Source organism: Somniosus microcephalus, unplaced genomic scaffold (genome assembly GCF_052327205.1).
Source record: "Somniosus microcephalus isolate GS21.2 unplaced genomic scaffold, FLI_Smic_1.0 unresolved_chr1, whole genome shotgun sequence".
In the NCBI taxonomy this organism is placed as follows: domain Eukaryota; kingdom Metazoa; phylum Chordata; class Chondrichthyes; order Squaliformes; family Somniosidae; genus Somniosus; species Somniosus microcephalus.
In genome coordinates this window covers 137,191,450-137,214,546 of record NW_028225179.1, presented here as the reverse complement: position 1 = coordinate 137,214,546, position 23,097 = coordinate 137,191,450, and the positions used below count along the sequence as shown (strand labels likewise).

General features: G+C 47.6%; 1 protein-coding gene across 1 annotated transcript in view; it reads left to right on the top strand.

Moving 5' to 3' along the window:
• The first annotated feature begins 5,415 nt into the window (after positions 1-5,415).
• LOC147095984 (zinc-binding protein A33-like) overlaps positions 5,416-23,097 on the top strand; it is a 69,983-nt gene continuing 52,301 nt past the window's right edge. The window contains exon 1 of the mRNA XM_085974942.1: positions 5,416-5,594. Coding sequence (XP_085831068.1) covers positions 5,472-5,594 — 123 coding nt within the window. The 5' untranslated portion in view covers positions 5,416-5,471. The remainder of the gene's footprint in view (positions 5,595-23,097) is intronic.

Genomic DNA, 23,097 nt, shown 5'->3' with positions numbered 1-23,097 from the left:
ATCGGTATATCAGGAGGAAAAGACTGGTAAAATCCCAAGTCGGTCCCTTGCAGTCCGATTCGGGAGAATATATAATGGAGAATAAGGAAATGGCAGACCAATTAAACTCATACTTTGGTTCTGTATTCACAAAGGAGGACACAAATAACCTCCCAGGAATATCGGCAAACATAGGGACTAATGAGAGGGAGGAGCTGACAGAAATTAGTATCTCTAGGGATATGGTGTTGGGTAAGTTGAGGGGACTGAAGGCCGACAAATCCCCAGGGCCTGATAAACTACATCCTAGGGTACTTAAGGAGGTGGCCCTGGAGATAGCAGATGCTCTAAGGATCATCTTCCGGAACTCCATTGACTCGGGAACAGTACCCGTGGATTGGAGGGTAGCTAATGTTACCCCAATATTTAAAAAGGGGGGTAGAGAGAAAGCAGGGAATTATAGACCAGTAAGCCTTACATCGGTTGTGGGCAAAATGCTAGAGTCCATTATTAAGGATAAAATAGCGGAGCACTTGACAAATGGGGAAAGGATCGGACAGAGTCAACATGGATTTACAAAGGGTAAATCGTGTTTGACTAATCTGCTGGAATTTTTTGAGGAGGTAACTGGTAGAATAGATGGGGGAGAGCCAGTGGATGTGGTGTACCTTGACTTCCAGAAAGCCTTCGATAAGGTTCCACACAAAAGATTATCATGCAAAATTAAGGCTCATGGGATTGGGGGCAAAGTATTAACGTGGATAGAGAACTGGCTGGCGGATAGAAAACAGAGAGTTGGAATAAACGGCTCGTTTTCGGAGTGGCAGGCAGTGACCAGCGGGGTGCCGCAAGGATCTGTCCTGGGACCCCAGCTGTTCACAATATATATAAATGATCTGGATCAGGGAATTGGATGCAATATTTCCAAATTCGCTGACGACACTAAACTAGGAGGAGGGGTGGGCTCTGATGAGGATGTCAGGAGGCTACAGTGTGATTTGGACAGGTTGGGGGAATGGGCGGATACGTGGCAGATGCACTATAATGTGGATAAATGCGAGGTTATCCACTTTGGGGGTAAAAACAGGAGGGTAGATTATTATCTAAATGGCAATAGATTGGGAGATGGGGAAGTGCAGAGGGACCTGGGTGTTCTTGTGCACCAGTCACTGAAGGAGAGCATGCAGGTGCAACAGGCGATTAAGAAGGCAAATGGTATGTTGGCCTTCATATCAAGGGGGTTCGAGTATAGGAATAGGGATACCTTACTACAGCTGTACAAGGTGCTGGTGAGCCCGCATCTGGAGTATTGTGTACAGTTTTGGTCGCCCCATCTGCGGAAGGATGTTCTTGCCATGGAAAGAGTGCAACGGCGATTCACCAGGCTGATACCTGGAAAGGCGGGAATGACCTACGAAGAGAGATTAAATAGTTTGGGCTTGTACTCACTGGAGTTTAGAAGATTGAGAGGGGATCTCATCGAAACATATAAAATTATGGCAGGCCTGGACAGGCTGAATTCAGAGAGAATGTTTCCAATGGCCGGGGAGCACAGAACCAGGGGCCACAGTCTAAAAATAGCGGGCAAATCATTTAAAACAGAGATGAGGAAGAATTTCTTCACTCAAAGAGTGGTGAGCCTGTGGAATTCCCTGCCACAGAGGGCTGTGAAGGCTAATTCAATAAATATTTTCAAGAGAGAATTGGATATATTTCTGAAGGCTAAGGGGATTAAGGGTTACGGAGAAAAGGCGGGGACGGGGTACTGAACTGGTAAGATCAGCTATGATCTCAGACGAAGATCAGCCATGATCTCATTGAATGGCGGAGCAGGCTCGAAGGGCCGAATGGCCTACTCCTGTTCCTATCTCTATGTATCTATGTATCAACATATTCAAACACTTTTGGGGTCACATAATTGACAAGTATCTTCAATTTAGCAGGAGCATCCACTTTACATTCATCCAGAAAATTCTCAAAAGTACGATACCAATGCTTCCATACCCTGCCAGCTGCTGGTGTATTCGGGTCCAAGTCCAGACGAATAGGTCTAAGGATTTTCTCCATGATGGGTGGTTCCCTGGATCCTTAACTTCCGAGTTTGTCTGAAGGTCTAGTATTTGTCAGTGTAAATACTAAGTTACTTAAATTGATGTAAGAAAAAGGAGACTTACCATCAAGTAACTTTAAAGTAAGCTTTAAGTAACTTATAAACACACTATATACAAGAGAGGTCTTTACCATGCCTCTGGTAGAAGCCTCTTACAATACTGAACAGACCAGTATTTATACCAGTCCAACAGGAAGTGACATATGACAGGAAGTGAGGTATGTACACAGTTCATAGTTCACAGGAAGTGATGACATAACTTCCCGGAAGTTAGCATTTTTATCACACTTTTCTTCTCAGTGGAATATATATTTTTTGTAATTGTAAAATAACTCCTTAAATGTACACCACTGATCATGTATCGTCTTACCCTTTAATCTATTTTCCCAATCCACTCTACTCAATTCCACTCTCATACCTTCATAGTCTCCTTTATTCAAGTTTAGCACGCTTGTTTGAGATCCAACCTTCTCACCCTCTAATTGAATATGGAATTCAACCATGTTATGGTCACTCATTCCAAGGGGATCCTTTACTAGGACATTTTTAATTAATCCTGTCTCGTTACACAGGACCAGATCTAAGGTTGCTTGCCCCCTGGTCGGTTCAGTTACATACTGCTCAAGAAACCCATCCCTAATACACTCAATGAACTCATCCTCAAGGCAGCCCTGCCCAATTTGATTTGTCCAATTAATATGATAATTAAAATCCCCCATAATTATAGATGTTCCCTTATTACAAGCCTCAACTATTTCCTGATTGATACCCCGTCCAACAGAGTTGCAACTGTTCGGAGGCCTATCGACTACGCCCACTAGTGTTTTTCTCCCCTTATTATTCCTTACCTCCACCCAAACTGTTTCATTATCCTGATCTTTTGACCCAATATCATTTCTCTGTATTACAATGATTCCTTCCTTTATTAACATAGCCACCCCACCTCCCCTTCCTTCCTGCCTGTCCTTCCTGATCGTTAAATAACCTGGTATGTTTAATTCCCAGGCATTGTCACCCTGCAGCCATGTTTCTGTAATGGCCACAAGATCATACCCATATGTAGTTATTTGTGCCATTAACTCGTCTATTTTGTTACGAATGCTACGTGCATTCAGATAGAGAACTTTCAAATATGTTTTGTGACACTTAGTTCCTGCTTTTGCCCTTTTTATTACTTTACCTTTTACTCCATACCTTCTGCCCCTTCCTGACACGCTCTGGTTTTTAATTTCCCCACTGCTACCTAAGTCTATGGCCTTCTCTGTTGTCATTTTTATTATTTGCTCTCTAGGAATCTCCCCCCCCCCACTAGTTAGTTTAAAGCCCTCTCTACAGCCCTAGTTATATGATCCGCCAGGACTCTAGTCCCAGCACTGGCCAAGTGAAGCCCGTCCCAATGGAACAGCTCCCTCCTGCCCCAGTACTGGTGCCAGTGTCCCAGGAAGCAAAACCCATTTCTCCCACACCAGTCTTTGAGCCACGCATTTAACTCACTAATTTTATTTGTCCTAGCCAAATTCGCTCGTGGCTCAGGTAATAATCCAGAGATTATTACCCTTGAGGTTCTGTTTTTTAATTTAACCCCTAGCTGCTCATACTCCTTTAACAGAACCGGCTTCCTAGTCCTATCTACGTCGTTTGTACCAACATGGACCACAACAACTGGATCCACCCCCTCCCACTGCAAGTTCCTTTCCAGCCCAGAGGAGATGTCCTTAACCCTGGCACCGGGTAGGCAACACAGCCTTCGCGACTCTCGCTCTCGGCTGCAGAGAACTCTAACTATCCCCCTAATAATACTATCCCCTACCACTACAACATTTCTATTTACTCCCCCCTCTTGAATGGCCCCCCGTTCCACGGTGCTGTGGCCAGGTTGCTCATCCTCCCTGCAGTCCCTGCTCCTGTCCCCACAGGGAGTAAGAACCTCGAACCTGTTGGACAAGAGCAAGGGCTGCGGCTCCTCCAGCTCTATCTCCTGGATCCCCGTACCTGCCTCACTCGTAGTCACACCATCCTGTCCCTGACCATGGGCTACATCTGAATTAATTAACTTCATAGGTGTGACCACCTCCTGATACACAGAGTCCAGGTACTTCTCCCCCTCCCTGATGTGTCGCAGTGTCTGAAGCTCAGACTCCAGCTCATCAACACGGAGCTGGAGCTCCTGTAGCAGCAGACACTTGTCACAGACGTAATCACCGTGAGCCTCAATGGGGTTCACCGGCTCCCACATCTCGCAACAGTAACACATGGCACGTTCTGTATGAAAGCCTCTCCTGCTTCCTGGCCAGCTGCAGTACGAGGACTTCACCGGTCGGGCTTTATTCGACTAAGGCCGGAGTGGAACCTGGGTCGTCACCTTGGCCAGGCGTTTGACTTCTGGTTTTCTTCCCGTTACCGCTCCTCTTTCCCTTTCTCTTTTTTTCCAAAAGTACTTTTGGTTAATCATTTGTCTCCCCTCCGCCACTACACTGGCCGGACCTCCGGTTAATCATTTTTCTCCCCTCCGCAACTGCACTCTGGCAGGACCTCCGGTTAATCATTTGTCTTCCCTCCGCCACTACACTGTCAGGACCTCCGGTTAATCATTTGTCTTCCCTCCGCCACTACACTGGCAGGATCTCTGGTTAATCGTTTGTCTCCCCTCCACCACTACACTCTGGCAGGACCTCCGGTTAATCATTTGTCTCCTCTCCACTACACTCTGGCAGGACCTCCGGTTAATCATTTGTCTCCCCTCCGCCACTACACTGGCAGGACCTCCGGTTAATCGTTTGTCTCCTCTCCACTACACCGGCAGGACCGCCGGTTAATCATTTGTCTCCCCTCCGCCACTGCACTGGCAGGACCTCCGGTTAATCATTTGCCACGCTCACATTGAGCCAAGAGTGCAGCAGCCAGCCGGGGCTCACTCGCGCTGTCGTGCATCTTGTTACTTGGGCAGGGGCTGCTTGTTAATGACGTGAGGCACAGAACAGGAAAAGCTGTATATGAGTTTTGTTAATGAGTTGCCACTTGTGCAGCCGGCTGCACTTTCTTACAGATAGTGTTACCGGGCTTAATACGCGCCAGAGGTGTATGTCTGGTGAAGTAGCAGCCGCTGGGAAAAGGGCCAGAGGTGAAGTGTAGCATCAGAGAAATCATTAACCAGTCAGTCACTGAGTTGTTCCAAAAGAAGTTGGTTAATGAGTTGCCTTGACAGAAATTGGTTAATGAGTTGCTCCAAAAAAAAAATGTGGTTTATTAGTTGCCACTTCAACTTGCGGCTCTGGTTGGTTACAATTAGTATTGTCAGTGTTAATACGCGCCACAGGGGTGCATAGCCGACCGTAGTCGGGATGGAGGGTGTTTTTTCGGTGTTGTTTTTCTGTTTGAGTTGATGTGCCTGAGGGAGGGTGTGATTTTCAGGGTGAAGAGGGAAGCCGAGTGTCGGTCCTCGGAAGCGAGCTTGGTCGGCCGATTTACAGTGTCAGCGGTGGAAAGCTCCAATCGACTATTTCCAGTTAAGTATTTGCGCGGGCGAGTGAGCCGCTGTCCAAGGCGTTTTGTTCTGGAGTTCCTTCTCCAAATTCCTCAGGGCATGGCTGGTTGGAAATCCCCGGCGCGGGTGCTTGCTATGTTGTTGCACTCAACATTGAGTTCAACAATTTCAGACTATAACTCCTGCCCCCATTTTTTCAGGCAGCAGCTGTTGATGATTCTGCCATCCTCATTTGCAACATTTTATCTCTCCTGAGTTCAATCCTAGCACAGACCATCCCTTTTGTTCCTTCCTCCCCTCCACCCACCTTCCCTCCCTCTGCACCTGCTTAAAGCCTGTTACATCTCCAACTTTTACCAGTTCTGACGAAGGGTCACTGACATGAAATGTTAACTCTGTTTCTCTCTCCACGGATGCTGCCTGGCCTGCTGAGTGTTTCCAGCATTTTCTGTTGTTATATCAATGTCCCAGTTGGCAGAGGTGCTGTTCACTGTTGCACTGAGCCACACAGACCAGGAGGATCCCAGGTTCCATGTCGAGATTCTCAGATCAGGCAGCGGCAGTGGTGCCCCAAGTTGTGTCAGTGCCCTCAGGGAAGGAAGGGGAAAGTCAGACAGGGTGCTCCTGATCACTATCCTGTGACTCTTGTTGGAAACGAGCATGTGTGTTGACATTGGAGTGTCAGCCTTGGCTCATTGAGTAGCACCCTCACCTCTGAGTTAGAAGGTTGTGGGTTCAAGTCCCACTCCGGAGACTTGAGCACAAAATCCAGGCTGACACTCCCACTGTAGTACTGAGGGAGCGCTGCACTGTCGGAGGTGGCATCTTTCAGATGAGATGTTAAACCAAAGCCTCTCCTGCCGTCTCGGGTTGATGTAAAAGATCCTATGGCACTATTTGGAAGAAGAGCAGGGGAGTTCTCTCCGGTATCCTGACCAATATATATCCCTCAACCAACATCACTAAAAACCAGATTATCTGGTCATTAATCATGTTGCTGTCTGTGGGATCTTGCTGTGTGAAAATTGGCTGCAGTGTTTCCTACATTACAACAGTGACCACACTTCAAAAATAAGTAATTGACTGTGAAGCACTTTGGGACATCTTGAGGTTGTGAAAGGCACTGTATAAATAGTGGAGAATTCATGCTATATTGATGAGTCTTTTCTCTTGACAGTGTTTCTCCTGATGTTTGTTTCCAGCATCTACCGCGATTTTTACTTTCAGTTTTATAGAATTTGGTGTTTTTTTAAAATTCCAAACATAACTTTGCCTGGAATTAAAATGTTCGAATATAGAACCATTCGATCATTTTGATGGGATATAATGCGTCTGTATATTTGTCAGTTGTCCTGGGCTGTTGTTGGAATCAGTAGCAGGAACCAACAGAGTCTCTGTTTTTGTACCGATTTGAGCGACAGAAGCAGCAAAGGCCGATGCGCTGCCCCGGAGCCAGTTTGAATTTGGCGCCAGCGGTGGGGGGCGGGGGGGGGTGGGGAGTTGCGAGAAGGCGCATGCATCCGAAAAAAACACCGGAGTGACGTAACTGAGCGGGGCAAGAGAGAAAAAAGCGGCCTAAGCATCTGACGTCAAAGAGGGTTTGAAAAAGCGTGCAGCCTGACGTCACAGAGGGTTTGAAAAGCGCGCGGGTGTGCGCGGGGCCAGGTGGTTTGAACAGCGGCTGCACGCCCCGGGGGTAAAGAGCCCGGCTCACTGCTCCTGAGCAGCCTGGAGCAGCCGGTGCTGGGAGAGCGCTGTCCCCGCCTGGCTCCGTCCCTGTCCCCAGGGCCCTGAGACACAGCCGCAGCCTCTCTCCAACATCCCCCGCCCGGTGCCACAAGCAGATTGAATGTGAGGGCAATGGGGTTACAATCCCCTCCCCACATCGGGGAGACCCAACCCCCAGGTTGGGCGGTCGCTCCGCTGGACACCTCCCTTCAGTCCGCCAGCCCGACCCTGAGCTTCCGCTCGCTTGTCCTTTGAATTCTCCGTCCCGCTCCCGCTCTGACCTCTCTGTCCTCGGCCTCCGACACCGTTCCAATGACGCTCGACACAAGCTCGAGGAACAGCATCTCGTCTTTCGATGAGGCGAGTTACAGCCTGCCGGGCTCGACATCGAGTTCAACAATTTCAGATCATAACCACTGCTCCCTTTTTCTCGGACAGCAGCTGCTGGTAATGGTTCTGCTGTTGCCATTTACAGCTCCTCTCGACCCATCTCTTGTTCCTTTACTTGTCCCATTACCACCCTCTTTTGCTTTACACCAGCATCCCTTTTATCATTTAATCTCTCCTGCCCTCCACCCTATCACAGACCTTCCCTTTTATTTTCTCTCTCCACCTGCTTTTCCCCTTTTCCACTGGCTTATAAACTGTTTCTAACATCTTTCAGTTCTGATGAAAGGTCATCGACCTGAAACGTTAACTCTGTTTCTCTCTCCACAGGTGCTGCCTGACCTGCTGAGTATTTCCAGCATTTTCTGTAGCTTGGATAGAAAGTTAGTTGACAGGCGGGAAACAAATGGATGTTGCTCCGATTGGGGTAGATTGGAAGTGGTGTCCCCGAGAGGTCAGTGCCAGGTCCACTTTTGTTCTTGGTATAAATACATATCTTAGACTGGGGCATAGGGAGCACATCAAGTTTCAATAAAGAGTTTGGAATTCATCTTTGGATTGCGATACCTCAACTTTTCAAGAATGTAAGAGCTGATTTTCCTCCTGCTCCCACCTGGGTAGAAACCAGATGGAGCGCACCTGAAGTGTGTCCCACCTGACCTGAACTGTCTCTATATCCAGGTCTCAACTGCTGCTTCAGGAACATAGGAACAGGAGGAGGCCATTCAGCCCCTTGTGGCTGTTCCACCATTCAATAAGATGACGGGTGCTCTGTATCCTAACTCCATTTACCCGCCTTGGCTCCAGAACTCTCAATATCCTTGGCTCGCAAAAATCTATCGATCTCCGATTAAAATTGTTATTTGAGCTAGCATCTACTGCTTTTTATGGGAGAGGGTTCCACATTTCTATCACCCTTTGTGTGAAGAAGTGTCTCCTAACTTCTGTCCTGAATGGCCTGGCTCTGATTTTAAGGTTGTTTGAGGTGATTTTGAGGTGCTGCTGAATGAAACTTGCCGGGTTGCTGCAGTGCATCCTGTAGACGGGATATACTGCAACCACAATTCACTGGTGAAGAGGGTGGATATTCTGTTCACTGGCAGGGGCCCCTGTCAAACTGACTGCTTGGTCCTGGATGATGATGAGTTTCTTGAGTGTTGATTCAGTGAACCCATACGGGCGAGTGGTGAGTATTCCATCACACTCTTGTCTTCAGTCCGATAGATGGTGGAAAGCTTTTCAGGGGGTGGTGAGGAGGTGAGCCGCTGATCAGAGTAGCAAGCCCCTGCCTGTCTCTTGTAGCCATGTTGTTGGCGTGGCTGGTCCACTTAAGCTTCTGTTCGATGGTGACCCTCAGGTTGGTGCAGTATTTGGTGATGGTGGTGCAGTTGGTTAGTCTGTCTATCGCCGGTCCCTTTTTATGCTTTGGATGCAGGTAGTCCTGTGTTGTAGTTTCACTTGGTTCGTCCATCATTTAGACATTTGCCTGGTGCTGTTCTTGGAATGTCCTTCTACACTCCCTGTTAACCAGGGTTGGTCTTTGGCTTGTTGGAGCTGAAGGATGTGGTGGACCATGAGGTGATCTACAATTCTGGTGCTGCTGGGGGCCTCATGGATAACTAGTTTTTGTTTCCGAGCTTTGTCCTTCATCTGTTCCACAGGGAGGGTTACCCAGTGTGAAGATGTGACTTTACCTTCACAAAGACTGTTTGGTCTTAATTCCTATCAATGTGATCATGAACAGATGTGTCTGCAACAGGTAGGTTTTTCAGGATGAGGTCGAGTAGGTTATTCCCTCATGTTGGTTTTCCCACCACCTGACACAGGCCCGGTCTGGCAGCTATGTCCTTCAGGACTCGGTTAGCTCGGTCAGTGGTGTTACCTTAAAGTCCCCTGCCCAGGGTACATTCTGTGTCCTTGCTTCCCTCCTTGCTTCCTCCAACATAGAGTCCTGATTCATTAGTTGAGGGACAGTTGGTAGTGATCAGTTGAAGTTTTTCTTGGCCTTTTGTGACCTGAAGCCACAAGACTTCATGGGGTCTGGAGTCAATGTTGAGGACCACATCCAGCCGATGTTACACCGTTCTGCCCCCACCTCTGGTGGGTGTATTTTATCAGTGGGGCAGGACATACCCAGGGATGGTGATGGGGGAGTCTGGGTATCTGGCTGATGGGACTCTGTGTCAGGCTATTGCTCAACTAGCCTGTGGAAGAACTTTTCTAATTTGGACCCTCATCCCCCGCTGTTGATGATGACTTGGCAGGGTTGACTGGAATTGTCTGAGTCCTGTCCTAGTTGTTGCTGCTGGTTCCGTCTGATATTTCAGGTATTGTTGTTTTGTAGCGGTGGTTTTACATGTTGTGGAACCTGTTGGCTAATTCCTTCCTCGTCCTTTAAACAGATTCGTAAAGCTAGAGACAGTAATATGTCTGACAATTAACTTCAAACAGAATAGAACACATTTAGCCCAATGTCTAAAACCATCTGTGTAGGGAACTTTGAGCGGGAAATCATGTGCTTGGCTTCTCCAAGCCTGTTCACATTACCTGGCCTTGAAGGTAGTCAAAGAGTTCCGACTGAGTGAAACATTCTATCTCTCTTTATACCATTTTCTGTCATTGTCTGGCTTCCTGCTGGATTCAAACTCTCATAGAATCATAGAAAGTTACAGCACGGAAGGAGGCCAGTTCAGCCCATCGTGTCCGTGCCAGCCAACAAAGAGTGATCCAGCCTAATCCTACTTCCCAGCTCTTGGTCCATAGCCCTGCAGGTTAGAGCATCCCAAGTGCACATCCAAACTCTATTGGGTGATATGACCCTTGGATCATCGAACAGATTGCTGGACAATTGAGGGGCCTCGTGTTTTGTCATACTACAGCATTGGGGGCGATTTTCCCGATGGAGGCGAGTTTCAGTTTGGGTGGGTTTGAAACTCGCCTCCACTGATGGGAAAAATTGCAAAATTTTGAAACCTATGATTGTCAACTTGATTTCAGAGGTGTGGGATGCCTTGCTCAATTAGTGTTTTGGGACTGAAACTCGCCTCTGTTGACAGCACTTTTCCAGTCTGATTTTATGGCATCTTGCTCCCTTGGCTCATTCCACAGCATTTCTGCTTCTCCTGCACCACCTCCAATATCTTTTGAGATACCTATGTCCAATGCCAAGGCCTCAGAGCATCAGCGGGCAAAATCTCAGCGGGAATCGCGGCACGGCGGCAGTACAAAAGGCCCTAGAGACTCAGGTAGGCCTCAGAGCTTTCTAATCTCCAATCTCAGAGGGTAAGAAGTAAAAAGTAATCGAAGTGTGACGTCACCAGAAAGTGATTGGTTGGTGAGTATTTCTCTCTTTATAAGCTTTAACTCTGTGGTTTATAGTTTCTAAAGTCTCTGTGGTGCAGTGGGGACTCTTTATAATCCAGGGCCCTTAAATATACTATTTAATGGTAGTGTAATTGGTGGGATTGATTTGATTTAATTTAATTGCAATTAATTAAAGGGTAAGTCATGGCAGGAGAGTCCAGCCCCGTTGTATACTCCTCCTGCGCTATGTGGGACTTCAGGGACACTTCCTGTGTCCCTGACAACTATGTGTGCAGGAAGTGTGTCCAGCTGCAGCAACTGGCAGACCGCATTGCGGCATTGGAGCTGCGATTGGATTCATACTGGACCATTCGCAAGGCTGAGGAGGTCGTGAATAGCACATTTGATCAGTTGGTCACACCACAGGCAAAGGTTGGACAGGCAGAAAAGGAATGGGTGACCAACAGACAGAGTACTCGGCACAGGCAGGTAGTGCAGCGGTCCCCTGTGGACATCCCCTTCTCAAACAGATACACCACTCTGAGTACTGTTGGGGGGGATGGCTTACCAGAGGAAGGCAGCAGCAGCCAACTTCCTGGCACCAGGGGTGGCTCTGCTGCACAGGACCTGAGGAAAAAGAGGGGGAGAGCTATAGTAATAGGGGATTCTATTGTAAGGGGAATAGATAGGCGTTTCTGCGGCCGCAAATGAGAATCCAGGATGGTGTGTTGCCTCCCTGGTACAAGCGTCAAGGATGTCTCAGAGCGGCTGCAGAACATCTTGGAAGGGGAGGGTGAACAGCCAGTTGTCGTGGTGCATATAGGTACCAACGCTATAGGTAAAAAGCGGGATGAGGTCCTAAAAGTGGAATATAGGGAGTTAGGAGGTAAATTAAAAAGTAGGACCTCAAAGGTAGTAATCTCAGGATTGCTACCAGTGCCACGTGCTAGTCAGAGTAGAAATAGAAGGATATTTCAGATGAATACGTGGCTAGAGGAATGGTGCAAGGGGGAGGGATTCAAATTCCTGGGACATTGGAACCGGTTCTGGGGGAGGTGGGACCAGTTCAAACCGAACGGTTTGCACCTGGGCAGGGCCGGGACCGATGTCCTAGTGGGAGTGTTTGCTAGTGCTCTGGGGGAGGGTTTAAACTAAAATGGCAGGGGGTTGGGAACCTGAGCAAGGGGACAGAGGAAAGGGAAACAAGGATAAAAGCAAAAGATAGGAAGGAGATAAACAAAAGTGGCAGTCAGAGAAATCAATGGTTTAAATCAAACAGTAAATAATAATTCTAATAGGTCTAAGAGCATTAAAAAAACAAGCCTGAAGGCTTTGGGGGAGAAATTCGATATAGCCCCATTTGGGGCGCTAGTCCTGGCGAAGCGCAAAGCTTAGCGCCAGGCACCTGGCGCGATATTGGGTCGTTGTGCCCCTGAGGGTGATTGCAGCGCTAAATCAAGCGCTGCACGAGACTCTTAAGACGCTAGCCCGGCGGCGCAACCCAATTTCGTGGCGGCGGGGCGCAGCGCAGGTGCTGGCAGTAATCACTTTCCCCGAGACACACTGGCACCGGCCAGCTCTTAATGGGGCGGCTCATCAGCCACGGGCACAGAGGATAGCCTTTGTCCTCGAGAAGCCAGCCTCCTGGGTGAGCCGGGGCCTCGAAAAGGTCTGCAACAGAAGTCTGGCGTAGGATGAAGGCGTCGTGGCTGCTTCCTGGGAACTGCGCATTCACTGCGAGGATCAGCTGTCGGTGGTCACAGACCAGCTGGGCATTCAAGGAATGGAACCCCTAGCGGTTGCGGAACTCCTCCGGATTCTCTACAGGCGCCCGCAAAGCCACGTGCGTGCAGTCAATGGCACCCTGCACCATGGGGAAGTCCTCTATTGCAGCGAAGCCCTCTGCGCGCTCCCGCTGCTTGTCTGGGGTCATTGGGAAGGAGATGTACTGCCGCCTCCTTTTAAACAGGGCATCAGTCACTTGACGGATGCAGCAATGCACCGCCAACTGCGAGATGTTGGCTATGTCCCCAGTTGCGGCCTGAAAGGAGCCGCTTGTGTAGAAGTTTAGGGCAACAGTCATCCTCACAGCCACCAACAGAGATGTCCTGCACCTTATCTGAGGCTGCAGATCTGGCTGAAGCAGTTGGCACAGCTCAGTCACCACCTCCTTTCTAAAGCGCAGCCTTCTGATACACTGCTCCTTCGACATGTTCATGTAGGAAAACTGCTGTCGGAAAACCCTGGCAGCGCAAGGTCTGGTGTGGCGACGTCTGTTGGTCCTCCTCCGCCTGGCCATGCCTGCCCCTCTCTCCATGCGTCTCTGTGCCCTTTCCAGATGATTCAGCAGCAGGATGTACCCCTCCAATGCAGCCCCCATAATAAGTGCGCAAAGGAAGTTTTGCTGTTGGAAATGCTCACCAACAGCAAGGTGATGGTCAGAAGACTGAAGTTCCTCTGCCAGCGCTGGCTCAGTGGTGAAATGGCTCGCAGTGTGCAGCCCAGCAACTCTCTGTAGCTCTCGAAGAAGTTGTGAGCCAAAAAGGCTGCCGCTTTTAAACCACACCAGCGCCCTTCAAATAACACACCCCAGGCCGAGAGCGATTGGGTAAGGCTCCATGTAAGCTGTCACTATTAGCGCCAGGCGCTACCGAGGGGGGCGCCACTGAATTTCCGGTCCGGGGCACCCAAAAGGCGTTGCACACTCAAATTACATCATAATCTGCCTGCGCCCATGAGCGGGCGCTAAGATTTTGTGCCGGCGCTAAATGCATGCTCAATATGGGGCGAGGTGCTAGGCTCTTGCGTCCGCCCGGAAATTGGCTAGCGCCCCACTTCTCGGCCTCTTTAGGCATTAATCGGTGGCGCTACCAACCAAATTTCTCCCCCCTTGTGTCTTAATGCGAGGAGCATTCGTAATAAGGTGGATGAATTAGCTGTGCAAATAGAGGTAAACGAATATGATTTGATTGGGATTACGGAAACATGGCTCCAGGGTGGCCAAGGCTGGGAACTCAACATCCAGGGGTATTCAATATTCAGGAAAGATAGGCAAAAAGGAAAGGGAGGTGGGGTAGCATTGCTGGTTAAAGAAGGGATTAACACAATTGTAAGGAAGGATATTAGCTCTGATGATGTGGAATCTGTATGGGTAGAACTGAGAAACACCAAGGGGCAGAAAACTTTAGTGGGAGTGGTATATAGACCTCCAAACAGTAATGCGGAGGTTGGGGACGGCATTAAAAGGGAAATTAGAGAAGAGTGCAATAAGGGCACAGCAGTCATCATGGGTGACTTTAATCTACATATAGATTGGGCTAACCAAATTAGTAACAATACTGTGGAGGAGGAATTCCTGGAGTGTTTAAGGGACGGTTTCCTGGACCAATATGTTGAGGAACCAACCAGAGATCAGGCCATCTTAGACTGGGTATTATGTAACGAGAAAGGATTAATTAGCAATCTTGTTGTACGAGGTCCCAAGGGTCGGAGCGATCATAATATGATCGAATTCTTCATTAAGATGGAGAACGAAGTAGTCGACTCAGAGACTAGGGTCCTAAATTTAAATAAAGGAAACTACGATGGTCTGAGGCGCGAGTTGGGTAGGATTGATTGGGGAATGGCAAACATTCAAAGACCGCATGGATGAACTACAGAATTTGTTCATCCCAGTTTGGCATAAAAATAAAACAAAAAAGGTGACTCAACCATGGCTAACAAGGGAAATTAGGGATAGCATAAGATCCAAAGAGAGGGCATATAAATTGGCCAAAAAAAGCAGCAAACCTGAGGATTGGGAGCAGTTTAGGATTTAACAAAGGAGGACAAAGGGATTAATTAAGAAAGGGAAAATAGGATATGAGAGTAAGCTTGCAGGGAACATAAAAACTGACTGTAAAAGCTTTTATAGATATGTGAAGAGAAAAAGATTGGTGAAGTCAAGCGTAGGTCCCTTGCAGTCAGAATCAGGGGAATTTATAATGGGGAACAAAGAAATGGCAGACCAATTAAATACATATTTTGGTTCTGTCTTCACAAAGGACGACACAAATAACATCCCAGAGATGTCGGGGAATATAGGGTCTGATGAAAGGGAGGAATTGAAAGAAATCAGTATTTGTCGGGAAATGGTGTAGGGAAATTGATGGGATTGAAGGCCGATAAATCCCCAGGGCCTGATAATCTACATCCTAGGTCTTATGTTCATTAATAAATAGACATTCTTATTATGAACACAGCTAGCTTTTGCTAGTTACTTTATTGAGCACATGTGGACTAGGTACAGTATCTGTAGAGGCGTCCACCTTGACTGCTGCCTTGTGGGTAGCCTAGTGCCTCATGGGTAATGTAGTCTTTATATACATACAGCTGGGTAGTGTAGTCTTATATACATCTCTACACCGCTCTACGGCTCCACCTAGTGTCCACTATAGAATGACATGTTATTGATCATTACATCCTCCTTTCTTTGAGGTTTAAAAAAATCAATATCAATCAACTTTCACAATAAAGATAATATCAGTAACACTTTTGTTAGTGCTCTATAAACATAAACATTTTCAAAACAGTCAACACATTTTCAAAGCTTTACATTGTACTCAAAGATTAAGTCTATCAGGCTTTTTTTACTTCACGTGTGGATCTTCTCAACACGGGTAAGTCTGATGTGTCTTCATGAGATTGTTCTGGCGGTGAATGACAAGATGCAGTTGCGGCATTGTCATCAATCTGCTCTTGTATAGATCGAGGTCTCCTTGTGATCTTTGCTTGGAGAGGGTTTCAGTGTTTCCTTCACTCTTCATGCCATAACTCTCAATGTAGTCAATGCACTCTCAAAAAACTGCTGACAGCTGGATCCCATCATACAGCATAGTCCTCTCAGCAGCCTCGGCTAATGGAACACCAAAGATTGGCCTGAGGGAAGAAGGAGTATCCACCGGAACTGCTTCCTGCTCTGGTGCAGGCTTCTTCTTTTTCTTTTTCTCTTTCCACTGCTTAACAACATCTGCTGCGGTTATATCTTTGGACTTTTTCTCCTTGTGTTTTTCCTCTTTGTGCTTTTCTTCCTTTGACCTTAAAGTCTTTTTCTTTCTTCTTGGAGAAACTGGGCTTTTTGAAGACATGGATACCCTTTGGCCTTTTCATCCTTGATGGGCTCTCTGCTTCATCACCTGAGTCATCTGGTCTGCTTATGGCACAGTTTATATGGTAGACTCTCTTGACCATTTCGTTGTGCATTGTACAATGACAATAAAGTTGAATTATTATTATTATTATTATTAAGTCTTCACAAGCTTTGTCACCTAGTATCGAATCAAGTCTTTCAGCCACAACAGAAAACATGAGATGATGCACTTTGTCTTTGACTGTCACTTTAAGTCTGCATACACCTAAGCTATCTATTTTCTGTCCATTATAGCTCTTCAGTAGTACTGACTTTTTCTGTATTTTGGGCTTTTCTTTCATATTTTTTATTTCACTCATACTGATTAAGTTTCCTTTTGCCCCAGTGTCCAGTTTCAATGTAACTAATGCTCCATTTATCTGCAGTGGGATCATCCATTTGTCCACTTTTACTGCATTGACTTTATGTTCAGCATTGTCCATTTCTGAGGGCTGCACATTTTCTGTATCTTTTTTGATATCGTCACATGACACCATTCCTACAAAAAATGTCTCACTTAAATCAGTGTCCTCAATTACATTAACTTGTTGCCCTTTCTTAGTTTGTACTTTTGAAAAGCATTGTTTGGCAAAGTGATTCTTTCCATTACACTTTGTGCACATTTTTCCAAATGCTGGACATTGTCTTAACTGGTGTTTGTAACCACAGCGTTTACAATTAAAAATTTCATCATCCGATTGCTTTTCATTTCTGTTCTGCCCACATTTCTTCCCCTTGTAGGACACAGCACCGACAGCAGCATTATCACTCATTACAATCGCATCATTATTGATTTCACTGAAAGTCTTCGCGTGCTTTCGAGCTAGCTCGCTGGCTTGGCATATTTTCACCGCATTTTCCAAATTTAGTTCGGTTTCTCTCAACAAACGTTCCCTGACTTTTTTATCATGAATACCAAACACAATCTGGTCACGAATTATGGATGCTTTGAGCTCAGAGAAATTACATGTCTGTGCTTTCAGTTTCAGATCAGTTATAAAGCTATCAAAAGTCTCATTTTGCTGCTATGTCCGAGAACAGAAGATGTATCTTTCATAGGTCTCATTCTTTTTGGGAGAGCAATGTGCATCAAATTTTTTTAGCACATCTTCTAATTTTTCTCTGTTCTCCTCTGGATTAAATACAAATGTATTAAATACCTCTATCGCCTGTGGGCCTGCAACCGTAAGCAGCAACGCTATCTTCCTTGCGTCTGGCTTTGTCCCGAATCCGATGGCTGCAATGTAGAGTTCGAATTGTTGTTTAAAGGTCTACCAATTGTAGTCGATTTTTTCTGTGAGTTTCAAACGCTCTGGTGGCTTCAAATTCTCCATGTCGCTTTTCACAATTTTTAGCAGATCTTCACCATCCTGGTACCATCTTATGTTCATTAATAAATAGACATTCTTATTATGAACACAGCTAGCTTTTGCTAGTTACTTTATTGAGCACATGTGGACTAGGTACAGTATCTGTAGAGGCGTCCATCTTGACTGCTGCCTTGTGGGTAGCCTAGTGCCTCATGGGTAATGTAGTCTTAATATACATACAGCTGGGTAGTGTAGTCTTATATACAGCTCTACACAGCTCTATGGCTCCACCTAGTGTCCACTATAGAATGACATGTTATTGATCATTACACTAGGGTACTTAAGTAAGTGGCCCTAGAAATAGTTGATGCTTTGCTGATCATCTTCCAGCATTCAATGGAATCTGGAACAGTACCCATGGATTGGAGGGTAGCTAATATTACCCCACTATTCAAAAAAGGTGGTAGAGCGAAAACGGGGAATTACAGACCGGTAAGCCTGACATCGGTAGTGGGGAAAATGATAGAGTCCATTATAAAAGATATAATAGCAGAGCACTTGGAAAACAATGACAGGATCGGACAAAGTCAACATGGATTTACAAAAGGTAAATCATGCTTGACTAATCTACTGGAATTTTTTGAGGCTGTAACTGGTAAAATAGATAAGGGAGAACCAGTGGATGTGGTGTATTTGGACTTTCAGAAGGCTTTTGATAAGGTCCCGCATAAGAGATTAGCGTGTAAAGTTATGGCACATGGGATTGGGGGCAAGGTATTGACTTGGATAGAGAACTGGTTGGCAGACAGAAAGCAACGAGTTGGAATAAACGGGTAATTTTCCGAGTGGCAGGCAGTGACTAGTGGGGTACCGCAGGGATCGGTCCTTGGGCCCCAGCTATTCACAATATATATTAATGATCTAGACAAGGGAACCAGATGTAATATCTCCAAATTTGCAGACGACACAAAGCTGGGTGGGTGTGTGTGCTGTGAGGAGGATGCCGAGAAACTCCAGGATGATTTGGACAGGTTGGGTGATTGGACAAAAGCATGGCAGATGCAATATCATGTGGATAAATGCGAAGTTATCCACTTTGGTGGCAAAAACAGGAAGGCAGATTATTATCTGAATGGCAATAGATTGGGAGAAGGGGAAGTGCAACGAGACCTGGGTGTCCTTGTGCACCAGTCGCTGAAGGTAAGCATGCAGGTGCAGCAGGCGATTAAGAAGGCAAATGGTATGTTGGCCTTCGTAGCAAGAGGGTTTGAGTACAGGAACAAGGATGTCTTGCTGCAGTTGTACAGGGCCTTGGTGAGACCACATCTTGAGTATTGTGTGCAGTTTTGGTCGCCTTATCTGAGGAAGGATGTTCTTGCCTTGGAAGGAGTTCAGCGAAGATTCACCAGGCTGATACCTGGCATGGCAGGAATGACGTATGAGGAGAGATTGGGTCGATTGGGCTTGTACTCGCTGGAGTTTAGAAGAATGAGAGGGGATCTCATTGAAACGTATAAAATTCTGACAGGACTGGACAGACTAGAAGCAGGAAGGATGTTCCCGATGGTCGGGGAGTCCAGAACCAGGGGTCAAAGTCTAAGGATAAGGGGTAGGCTATTTAGGACAGAAAGGAGGAGGAATTTCTTCACCCAGAGAGTGGTGAACCTGTGGAGTTCTCTACTACAGAAGGCAGTAGAGGCCAATACATTAAATATATTCAAGAAGGAGTTGGATATATATCTTAAGGCTAAAGGGATCAAGGGGTATGGGGAGAAAGCAGGGACCGGGTACTGAATTTGGATGATCAGCCATGATCTCATTAAATGGCGGAACAGGCTCGAGGGGCCGAATGGCCTACTCCTGCTCCTATCTTCTATGTTTCTATGTTTCCAAGGCAAGAGCCTAACCGAGACTCTCGGATGAGGCGCTGCAAATGTTGTTTGAGGTAGTGAGAGCTCGCATGGAGGTGCTCTTCCACTCATCTTGGAGGAAGAGGCTGTGAGGGTACAGCTGGCAAGGGTTATAACCTCCAGATCTGTGTGCAGATTAGGAGACTGTTTCTGTGTATTGATGAAATGCCATCCCTGTTGGAAAGTATTAAAATGATTTGAAGCCAAAATGTTGGCGTTATGCCATCTGTTCTTTCGCCTTTGGAAGCTCCACATTGCGGGCACCGCTACACTGGCATTGTCTAGTTGGTGGCCTGAGTGAAAGGAGGCCAGAGAGTCAAGTCCATTGTCAATGAAGTCCTAGGATGGAGCTAAGGACATCTGCCAACTTGGGCAACCTATGCAAATCTGGCCATGATAAGTTCATCCCTTGCATCCCTGGCAGTCATGTGCTCCCTTGCTGCCACTGCCGCTGGTCGATACACCGGCACGCTGACCTCCTCCTGCTCCTCTTCCTCCTGCTCCTGCTCCTCCTCCTCATCTTCATCTGAGGAGGGCTGGAACTGAGCCGCTTGCCCATCAGGAAGCTGCAAGCCACGACGCCGTGCGATGTTGTGCAGTGTACAGCAGACCACGACCATCCTGGAGACCCTGTATGGTGTATACTGCAGGGCTCCACCTGATCAGTCAAGGCAACGGAAGCGCATCTTCAACAACCCAATGGTCTGCTCTATGATGGACCTGGTTGAAGTGTGGCTGGCGTTGTAGCGCTCTTGAGCCTTGTTAGCTGGCCTCCTGATCGGCGTCATTTGCCACTTCTTCAGGGGATAACCTTTGTCACCAAGGAGCCATCCATTAAGTTGGTTTGCTGGTGTGAAAAGCGGAGGAACATTAGAGTGCCGCAGGATGAAAGAGCCATGGCAACTTCCACAGAAATTGGCGCAAACATGCAAAAACTCCTTCTTGTGGTTACACACCAGCTGTACGTTGAGGGGGTGGAAGCCCTTTCGGTTGACAAAGATAGCTGGGTTGTGATGGGGTGCCCTAAGGGCCACATGTGTGCAGTCTATGATGCCCTGCACCATTGGCATGCCTGGCATATTTGCAAATCCAACCGAATGGGCGGTTATACTTGCTGGATCCCTTGTGAACTGGATGTAATTGTGGGCCTTAGCAAAAAGGGCATCAGTAACCTGGGTGATGCAATTGTGGTCAGCTGACTGGGAGATGCCGCTGATGTCTGCTGCTGATCCCTGAAAGGAGCCTGAGACAAAGAAGTTGAGTGCGGTGGTGACTTTGACAGCCACTAGTAAGGGGTGTCTACCCATTCCTCTGGGCACCAGGTCTTGTTGCAGCAGGCCGCAGGTCTCTCGGACAACCTCTCGTGAAAGTCTCAACCTCTTTTGGTACTGCTGCTCACTCATGTTGAGGTAGCTCATCCTTTGTCTATAAACCCTTTGTGGGGGTTATCTGCCGCGACAAGGTGCCTTGATGCGCTGGTGCCTTCTGCCCTGTGCAGCATCAGGTGGCTGAGCAGCAGGTTGGGGCTCCTGCTGATGTTGCTGCTGTGCTGCTTGGTTCTACTGCTGCCCTGGATGGTCCTCATCCTCATCTGAGGTCCATGGTTAAAGAAAATGAATGGTTCCCATGCTGCTTGTAGATGCCTCCTTTGGGGAAGCGCTCATTGCAAGCGGGGAGAGGGTCTTCCAAGGAGGTCCCACAGTTGATGGAGTCAAGCTGCATCTCCTCTGACTTTGGAAGGCCTTCTAAAAGTGCTCAGAGACCTTTTAAAGCCAAGGTTTGGCACCTGCAAGTAATCCTTGCTGCAGTAAACGATGTATTGTTAGACCTGCAGCAATGAGGAGGCCACCCACGAGTCAACCCACCAGATTTACCTGGCGTGGCTCAGGAGTTGAGAGGAGCATGCCGAAATGCTGAGAAATTCACGAGGGCCTCTCAAAACTGACTTAGAGAAGCCTTAACAAGCATTTAACGAAGTTAATTAGCGCAATGGCCAGCTGGAGGCAGGAGCATTTCCCGACCTCCAAAACCGGCACTGGCAAAATCCCACGGGGGCGGGTTGGAGGCGGATTGCAAACATGACCTCTTGGAATCTAATTTTCCCACCTTTCACGACTCCAAACCCGCCTCCTCCGACGTCAGAAAATCACCCCCGTTATCACCAATCCTTGCTTTTCCCAAGTCACAGCCTTTCCTTTGATGTCATGCTCTATAGTAAAAGGAACCTATTGCCTTATTTATACTGCAGTAATTTCCTTCTCTGACACCGCCCCCCACCCCTGCTCTGAACAAGAGCCTTTGTTTTAAACGCTTATTTTTCAACCTTACAACTCTTTTGGCTCCATATATTAATGCCAACTAGTTTATTTATTTAATAATCTATGGGCTGAAAATTCAGTAGGGTTAGCGCCCATTTTGCGGCGCTAGAGGGCCTAGCGCCGCAATGATAGCCGTTTCTGAAATTCACTTCGGCGCTGCCATCGGCGTTAGCCGGTTGCGCTGTGCCGGCACCGATGACGTCATCGGTGTGCGCAGCGTCCCGGTTGCCATGGCAACGCGCCCGAACGCCGAAATTCAGTTGCGGCCGCCTCGCCCGTGGCAGCCGCAACTAAGACTCTGGCAACCGAGTCTTACACAAGTTAGCGCCGGCGCATTAAGGTCGCGTGGCGGCCGGCCGCTTTCCCGCCGGCCGCCTGCCCGCACCTCCCTCCCCGGACTCCTCCACCCCCCCCCCCCCCCGCGGAACAGATGCGTCTGGCCTGCAAGCCCGGCACTTGTCCGAGGTGCCGGGCTCATTTTTGCAAAAATCAAACGGCCAGCGATCGGGTGAAGGCAGCGCCTCCTTAACGGGAGGAGGAGGCCTGCACTTCCCCAGCCTGCCGCACCGCATCGGGTGCTGCAGCGCCAGATTAGCGCCGCAATGCGGCACTCAGCGCCCATTGGGAGGCACTCACGCCCGCCAGTAGCGCCGGCAGCCGTCTGGGCGCGGCGCTACTGAATTTTTGGCGCGCGCAAGGGAATTAGCGCCGGCGCTAAATTTCCGGCGCTAAAGCCCTGGCGCGGCGTCAACTCCATTTCTAGGCCTATATGTGCTTATCCTTACAGTACAATGTCCTTCTCAAGTGTCATTAGTGTCATTGAAGGGAAAAGGTTGGAATTTGCGAGCACACAATTCAAATTAATTCTATCTAGATGAGGTTCTATCTTTGTTCTGTATTAGAATAATGTGAAAACAATCTACATTCCTATATTCCCCACTTCGAGGCTAAAAAGAACCTCCTTTTTGTGGCCTTGCAAACTTATTTTCTGGTCAGAGCTCATATTTATATCGTATTCTCTCTGATCTTAACTTGATTCAGGGTTTAAAAAATCAAAATCAAGCAGACCATTATTGCGAGGGCAATGGTCCCGAATAGCTGTGCTACTAGCAGGAGCATAGAGGCTGTTCTTGTCCAGGGATGCTCTGTACCATGTAAGTTGCAGGGTTCTCAAAATTCCCGCACTCCCCGAGTTATGGATCAAGGGACCCTGTTTTGGACAAGTTATTAAAAGCAGTGTACCCAAAATGGCTTCTGTAAACCTCGTGACCAAAATTGACAGGATTTTTAAAGCAAGGTTCTGCAGGCAAGCAGGCCCGGAGATGAAACTTAAAATGCAGGAATCTGTGAGAACAGGACTCTCTGGAAGCCAGCCAGACAAAGTAAACACAGACTATGCAT